The following is a 9,140-nucleotide window of genomic DNA, read 5'->3' on the forward strand; positions in this document are numbered from 1 at the left end:
TTAAAACCTGGTGTGCCTATTTTTAAAACCTGGTGTGCCTATTTTTACTTATACAAAACTAAATCGGTTGGCTAACAACCTTTAATTATTATAAATTATAATATTTTTTTTACGTATAATTTCATAAATTATTTTTTACGTACACATATACGGTAATGAAACATGCTCATATTTAAAAAAAAAATCTCCGAAATCATACATTCATTTGTTACACCGGTGTTCTATTCTCTCATTTATATTAGTTCAAACTAAACGGAAGAAGAGGACATGTCACAAACTCGAGATTTATAAAACACTGCGTACTGTACATTACAATAAAAAAAATTATATGTATATTCAATCCAAGTTTTACTAGAATTAGTATAAAAAAGTAAAAAATAAGTGTATGTTTTTTGCCGTAAAGATACAATGAATAGGTCTAAGAAAATAATTTATTTCAGTGTAACTCACGAATTGGAAACCACAAAATCGGAGTACGAGGCCCGTTTAGCCGAATTGAATGAAAAATTGGACGATGCGGAGCAGCAGCTGGCCCGCGAGAAAACCGCGCTCGACACCGAAAGGAAGAGAAGCGTTATACTGCAGGTAGTTTTAAAGGGCTCAGGAAAGGTATTTGAAATAACAATGTCAAAACTCACAGTCAAACAATCATTTATTCTGTAAAATTTGTACACTTGAAAACGTCATTTTTTACGAAGAATCAAAAAAGGAACGGGCAAGAATCTCTAGGGATTGCTCTTTTCAAATAAACTTAAATGTTATGAATTACATATGGAATTGTAATTGTGTAGAATCTAGACTCATGTTGTCTTTCCATACATTTTTTTCTAACACATATTCTTCAATCAATCAAAATACTTTTAATGAAGTTTTGAACTTAGGAAATGACAATTATAATATATGTTCCGGAATCTTATTGTGGAAACGTACACAGTTCCCCATAAAAGAATACGTTTGCCTTAGATAAATGAATCGCGGTACCGTGAGTTTGAGTTTAATTCTAAGAGTAGCTTATACATAAGGAGTACAGAGTTATCGGCTCACCTTGGTGACAAGTGCGGAAAGTATTTTTTCCCTATACATGCACGTATCTCCAAATTTGTGTTTTCTGCCGGTTTTCTGGGTTTTTGTTTATTATTTAAACGTGTTTTGAAACGAATACACGCCTTTACGAAATATATTTCGGGTTCTGAAAAATGATCTAAAGTTGTATGGCAAAAAAGAGACGCCAGCGCCATCTGTCGATCGACGGCGTCCTTCTGCCTGGACGGACAGAGCAAACGAACGAACGAAGGCGAATATATAGCTCGCTCGTCCGCAGGAGCAGCTGTCGGCGCGCGGAGACGCGTCGCCGCCGCAGTCGGTGGCGTCCGAGTCGCTGTCGGGCTCGCTGTGGGAGGAGGGGGGGGGCGGGCGGGGGGGGGGGGGGGGGCAGCGCGCTGTGCGTGGAGGACGCGCTGGCGGCGCTGACGCGGCGCGACGGCGAGCTGCGCGCTGCGGCGCTGGAGGCGGCCGCGCTGCGCGCCGAGCGCGACGCGGCGCGGGCGCTGCTGGCCGCGGCCACGGCCGAGGCGGACGACCACCGCGCGCTGCAGGAGCAGTACGACGCGCTGCTGCAGATGTACGGCGAGAAGGAGGAGCAGCTGGCCGAGCTGCGCCTGGACCTGCAGGACGTCACGCAGCTCTACAAGCAGCAGCTGGACGAGCTCATCGCGCTCAAGCAGCGCGCGCCGCGATAGCGCCGCGCCGGCCTCTGCGCCGCCCTCCGCCGCTCCGTCTCCGTCTCCGTCTCGCCGGGCGCCCGACGCTCTTCGCTGTGACGCGCGTTTCCTCCCGAAGCCGCTCCGGATTGCTCGTCCAGTTGCACGTTGCGTGTACGAGGGTGTCCGTTCCCCTCGTACGTGCTTTTCCAAAAGGAACAACGGCTCCGTCTACGCCTGCAGTAGTCGAGTAACAGAATTCGAAAAGTAGTTTTTGGGAGACAAACAAATTTTAATGTAGTGTAAAAACGGCACCGAATATATCAATATTCCCGTTTGATATAAAACACTTCATTACTTCCGACACATTTTACTTTTCGAATTATGTCATTTCATTGTTGAACATGTGAATACGTCTGCCGCCGCAAATTTATAAAAACAGCCAGTTAACGACTAACAAACCGCCGTGCTGTAATGACAAAAAGTAACTCTCGACCACCAGTCGCATTTATATACCGCATCGTGTCAGTGTCGGACTTCGCGTTATTTCTCTCATTATTGCTAAAACACTTCAAAAGAGTTAAAAGCACGTTGATTATACCCCTCAATATTTAGTAGTAACCTGTGTACTATTTTTCGAATAAGTAAATAATGTTACAAGGTCTCCGCTAAAGGCGCCACTTGCCATTCAATACTCGAAATGTTTATTTTTGAATATTGGTCTCCCGAACTGAAAAGCTGATATTTATAAAACGAACTTTCGCTTCGACTGTAAGAACGGCTAAAGAAGTTTTTCGTATTTACAAAATTTAACTTTACCTAAGTTTAATCAAGCAAGAAATTACGAAGTAAACACAAAGTTTAATTTAATTTCTTGCATAAACTTAGGCCAAGTCCGTTTTGTAAACGCGAATGCGAATAACCAGTTTAACCGTTTTTTGCTTAATTGATGCAAAAGTTCGTTTTGTAAACCTCTTAAGTTTTATCGACTGAAATTATAACATTTTTCTTGAAAAATTCATTTGATTACTAACGTAGCTAGTGTCGCGTGAAATAACATTACACTATGATCGTTAATTAAGACACCAATATTATTGTACGTGAGATACTATTCATGCATCTCGTAGAATGTGTTATTGTAAAATAGTTGTTATTACTTTTATTTTAATTTAGTAACGAAAAAAAATGGTAGCAACGTCATCCTGCTGTATTTCGATTTTAGTACATCGAAACATCGATTTAATAAGCTATGTTAATACTGTCGTCAGCTGAAAACAAAAATACTGTTTTTCGCAGTACGATCATATTATGTCTTTGATGGTGACCGTACATTGCCGTCGGCCGTGACTGGTCACGAAAGAATTTTTATCAATTGTATGTCACGAACATTTATTTTTGTTAATTCAATTTGTTCTAGTTGTGTTATAATTGGTGGATATTATAGGTATTTGAATTAGAGTTTGAAAAAGTAGCGATATCGGAGTCTCGTAATCAGAATATAACAAAAATCATAGAAATTTTGCCTCTATGGTCCTATCCGTACGGAGTGTCGACATTTCCTTTTTCTTATTACGCTTTTTTTGTATGATTGCTACCTTTCAAACTCCAATTTAAAAAATTGACTGTACAGATGTTATTAAAAGCTAAACCGCTTTATAAAAAGGGTGTAATAATATTAAGTAGTAATAATTGTTATGTAAATTTTTCAGCTTGGATTAACACTAAGGGAGGCGTATACCCAACGATGGGTTAAGTAGGGCTGTGAATGATAATGATGATAAGAAGCTAAAACTATTTTACACTACCCGCTCCCCGTAATAAATGCACGGGCGCGGCAACGTCCAGCTCTTGTCGTTGGTGTATCGTGCAAACACGATTGTAAAACATAACAGAGTTCTTAAATATTAATTAAAAGTGCACCATCCTGTCGCTGTTCATAGCTAGTCATAGCACACCTCTTTCAGTCGCTGTCCAGTCGAACCATCAGTCAAGTTTAACTTATGCGGTAGTCACAACGACGTCTGTGTTGATGGCGGATTAGGCGCAGGTTGTCATATTCGCAAAATGGCCGATAGTGAAAAATCACATTGCCGAAGATGCGCAAACGCAGTCACGTTCTGACATTATGTAAAAATATGTGTAATTTTAAATATGTATATTTTAATTACGACATAACGGTGTGTCGTTATCTCCCGTTATGAGGATTGTTGAATGTCTAGTGATGAAAATCTGTAATTTTAAAGAATTTTTGTTCCAGTGAAATAGCCTAATGTTAAATTTATTGTATTATGAGCTTGTATTAGTATTAAAACTGTGTAAATTGATATTATATAAATGAAATTTGCGGTAGATAGCTTCTGATTTGGAAAAGTGAGTCAAATTTATGTAAATAAGTTTTACAGTGCGTTGTTTAGTTCTACAATGAAACACTGTATGTTATTTATTACATTCCTATTATAAATAACTTCCCTGGTGTTCGTCGATTTGCATGCAAAGTATTATTTGCGCATTTTCACTTAACCTCAATTTAGTAACGGTTAATAGACTTCATGAGAATTATGCGTTAATCATTTGAATAAACTAAACGCTCTCATTCATAGTGACCGTCAGGATGGCTGGTCGTCTGTCGCATCTGGCACCGAGTGTATATTCAAGAATTACTACCTATTTAGTACTATTTACTACCTTTTGTAAATAATTTCTACCTTTGATATATTCTGAGAAAAAAAAATGACCAGCCATTCTGACGTCACGATGACTGCTCGCCACTTTGTTCAGCATGAAGGGAGCCGATTTTCCAGAATTTGGTAATACATATTACCAATAATTGCTGCCTATTTGCTACCTTCAGAATTAAAGGTATACGCTTCCTATCTGCATTAGATAAAAAAACCGACCTCTAAAGTACGTGGAGTTTGGCAAATAGATGTCTACTTGCCAAGGTTTATTGAAATCGGTTACCGAAAAGTGTGCAAACCCGGATTCATCCCCTAGTTCGCTACTATAAGGAACTTGACACAGGAGATAATAAAAATAGGTTCTCACTATTCAAAGTATATTGATAGAGAAAAACGCCTTAAATTGGAGAATAATAAAATCAACCATTGACGTACCAATAAATGGACGTCGGGTTCGCGCTAAAAAGTGTCCGCACCTATAGGGCGTTAAAATCGCATACAGAGCGTCAATTGCACAACAGTCTTTGTTTGTTCGACTGACAGCGCGGTTGTCAATCATGCAGTACCATATAATAATAACTTGTAAAAACACAGCAGTAAAGTGTAAAAACAGGATTTTGTATCATATTTTCACTAAACAAATATATTGCGTTATCATAGTTCTCATTTAAAAGTGTTCTTTTGTACAGTTTTATGGTATTTAATTTATTAAATTTATATATAAATGAATCGTAAATACAAAATACACAAGCACACTAAATAGTCAACTAGCTAATTGTCCTTTTTCTACACATTGCATGCGCAAAAGATGGAAAGAAACCCATTACGTCAATTTCAAGAGCTTATATAAACTTCTTGGTCATTTTCAATTGTTGGTTTTACGGCTTAGGATCTTGGGTCGTATTCCAGAACTCTACCCAATGCTCAAGTCAGGATTTGAGTATGGTTTAAACCACTCGAAATCATACTCAAACCCTGCCATTAGGGTCGGGTTTCCAGTGCTTGTGTTGCCAGTGCAATCCTGACTTGAGCATTGAAAAGAGTTCTAGAATACGACCCTAAGGGTCGTATTTACTCGATTGCACTGGCAACACAAGCACTGGAAACACGACCCTAATGGCAAGGACTTGAGTATGATTTCTAGTGCTTTGAATCATACTCAAGTTCTGACTTAAGCATTGACTAGAGTTCTAGAATACGACCCTCAGACTATTATCTAAGCTCTAAACCTATCAGAAGTCAAAAAATACATTTTCCCGAAATAACATTAGCTCGAATTTTCATTATGTCAAATGTATTTTTAAGGAGATTACAAAACAAAAGCTAATTTTGACTTTGTGAAAAGCATCAAAATTACTCGAAAGCGTTACGGTTTTATTATAAATTGGTCTTCGGAATTACGGATATTTCAGTTTACGTTTAATTGGAATATCGGTACATTTCTTATAGTACACGCTTATTTTCACATTTGTAGTAATATTTGTATGTATGTATCTGCCCAACTCTTATTAATTTTTTAAGTGAATTCGACATAATAATATATATAAAAATTAATTAATATTTACGATATAGGCTACTCCAGTACTCTTGTGTTCAAGTAATTTTCAGTCGAAGCTAAATATGGTGCATTTTGTTAAATTTCCAGTAGAAGCTGAATGTGGTGTTTTTTGGGGCCCTTAAATTGTTGCAAGCTAAATTAGGCAGTACTGCAATGACGTTACAATTTAAATCTGCAATGACGTTACAATTTCAATTAAATGTTTTAGTTTTTTTTATTTCGTTACATGTCACTACGTTTGTATAGGTTAACTTCGGACTTTTTTTCGTGGTTTTTGTATTAGACCCGACGTCCATTTGTTGGTAGGTCAATACTCCTTCTCCTTATAATAAAATTTAGGCGCTATTTATAAAAATGAATCTTCATGCGTGAACAGCCACCCTTATGATTTTCTTCAAAATTAAATGGGACACTATGGAGGTACCCTCTTTCCAACAAAAAAAGAATCATCAAAATCGGTTCACAAATACCGGAGTTATCGCGTAACATACATACAAAAAAAAACAGCCGATTTGAGAACCTCCTTCTTTCTTTTTAAGTCGGTTAAAAATATAAACGATAAGAAAATTTTACTAAGAAGTACCAACGCCTGCCCTTTGTATTATGACAATAAAAACTTGCTTTTTTAATTTAATCAAGCTCTTCGTAAAATTTTAATCGGTTTATATTTTTTTAAGTAATGTAGATAAGAAGCGTATACTTTAAATTCGTGAAGGTAGCAAATAGGCAGCAACTATTGGTAATACATACTTCTGGAAAATCTGCTCCCTTCATGCAGAACAAAGTGGCGACCAGCCATCCTGACGTCAAAAAGGCTGGTCAATTATTATTTTTTGATTTCTCAGAATATATCAACGGTAGCAATTATTTAGAAAAGGTAGCTATTTTTTAATGTACACTCAGTGCCAGATGCGACAGGCGACCAGCCATCCTGACGGTCACCATCCATAAGTGTCTCCTATCCATTATTCAAAATACAGACCACGAGGAAGTCCAACGTCCGATTGTTCGTGGAGTTAAACAATAACTCTTCAAAGTGCAAACTTTAGTGCTAGATCAGTAATTCAAGAACATCACAACTTTATTTTACACCTACAATATCCACTCACTTTTTGCCTTTTTGTCGTATTATGATAAATTTATTCGTTAAATATAATCTGTAATTTGTTTCTGTTATATTGAATGCCATAACTATTTGTAATTACATCGGAAGTCATACTAAATTGTTATATTATTAATTATTATAGAATTTATGGTACTGCAATCTTTAAATAAACTTAATGAAAATCCTAAAAACAGCAGTTCTCTTTTAATTTCTAGACTCAACCAGACTGTCGGGTTTGCATTCCGGGAAATCCGTAGACGTGGCTGAATTAAATAGAAATAAAACCACAATTATGATACGTACACCATTTATTAAACTAAGAATATTATAATGAAGCCACAGACATAACAACGGTGAATGCTGGCAAACGTTGACAATAATTGTTATGGAATATTATTATTCACTTTAGATGCGTTTCACAAGATTTTTTGTTTTATTTATGAAATTCCAGTGTTTCAAGATAAAAATGAAACCATTTTGAAGCTAAGCGCCAATTTATTATGTATTGTAAATACTTTTCCGATTTAAACAATGGAAGCTGCGTGATAGGTATGTACCTACAGTTTTTAAAATGAAGGACAAAAAGATATAAAAGAATGTATTTTATAACGCCAAAACGAAGTGGTACGTTTTAACACATTTTTCACTGCATTGGCTCCTTATTGGGCCCATCAATTACTAGTTATATTCTTGTAAATGGTCTTTTAGTTAATACATATTTGACTATTGTCGTAGTTCAGGGCAACATTGGTTGTAGCTCGTGTCCATTTCATGATGGCAATGAGCTATATTCATATATAAAAAGGTGGATTGGATATATTTTGAAAGCTGAGTAACATCGTACGACGACGTGACGTTAATGTTGACTCTGTTCGTATTCTCACAAAGATATATTTTTCATTTCCGTAAAATAACCTTTAAAACGACAACTGCAACATCGAAATCCTTTGACGGCCTATGGCTCTCGTTACTTTTAATAATGTTGTCCTCCAAAGTAAAAACTGTACATAACAATAGTGATGCATTCACCGCAACTAACAGATAGACTGCCGAGTGAAGAAAAAAAAAAGAGTTAATTTCTAACACAATCACACACCACACACTCATGAGGAATTTATGCGGGTATATTTTAATCGATTATCCACTCATTTCCTGTAAGTTTTGTTCAAATATTTGGTCTTGTTGAACCTAGACTTAGATCGATTACGTACTCGTACGATAGAAATGTATATGAATTTTGAACTAAATAATTTTAAATAAACGGACGTTTGGCCAGCACTAGTAGTAACACAAATATTCCTTTATAAGTTGTAATTATTTTATATAGCAGGAATTACTTCAAATGTCCGAATCCACTCGAGAGATTATCTCTTAAATAATGACATTGTATTCATTGTACTTGGTATTGTTGTTTTCTTTGGGAGTTTTATTACATAATAATTTTTAATGAAAAAAGTAAAGAATACACGCGATATTGGTATATTTTAAGTTCGTGTAATACATTGGGTTACTTGAAGTTATTTCAGCCTATTTTATGTTTCTAAGTAGTTAAATATACTTAGATTTTTTATTATTCTAATTGTTATTTGGGACGCAAAAGATTCATAAAAGAAAAATATCTATTATTATCTGACATTATGACACCAATCACTAGCACCATGAAATCGCAAGTAGCAAATATGGTTCATAACAAGTATCAATATGTTGCCCGTCATTATACCCTAACAGCAACTCAGATGTTAATTTCAATTCAAAATGTGGCGAACGAACCAAAAAGAAAGAACCATTTTAAATTGAACCTTCTAGCAATAGTAACAGTAAAGTGGATTTGGATATTTCGAAATAATTCCTCAATATGCGAACCATGAACCAGAATGAGTCCATAATAATGAGTGGTCGTAAAAGTTCTGTTATAAAATATTTTTATAAGAAAGGCTTGTCATTGTTTGGCTATTATAATGGAACAGATTTTTATGTTTATATTAAATACATAGTTGTAATGGCCTAGAGGAACTTCTGATTTCAATGATTAATACACAATAATTAAGCGCAAGCCTTGCGTGGTTGTAATGTAAGCCATTAAGTCAAGTTGGGTTTGA

At 36.2% G+C, this 9,140-nt stretch overlaps 1 protein-coding gene across 1 annotated transcript in view; it reads left to right on the forward strand.

Moving 5' to 3' along the window:
• The window catches only part of LOC113236105 (TATA element modulatory factor), a 14,784-nt gene extending 10,531 nt beyond the window's left edge, over positions 1-4,253 (forward strand). Inside the window, 3 exon segments of the mRNA XM_026472095.1 lie at positions 441-609; positions 1,307-1,411; positions 1,413-4,253. Coding sequence (XP_026327880.1) covers positions 441-609; positions 1,307-1,411; positions 1,413-1,739 — 601 coding nt within the window. The 3' untranslated portion in view covers positions 1,740-4,253.
• The last annotated feature ends 4,887 nt before the right edge of the window (positions 4,254-9,140 follow it).

This window comes from Hyposmocoma kahamanoa, unplaced genomic scaffold (assembly GCF_003589595.1).
Source record: "Hyposmocoma kahamanoa isolate Upper Pololo Valley unplaced genomic scaffold, ASM358959v1 89, whole genome shotgun sequence".
Classification (NCBI taxonomy): Eukaryota; Metazoa; Arthropoda; class Insecta; order Lepidoptera; family Cosmopterigidae; genus Hyposmocoma; species Hyposmocoma kahamanoa.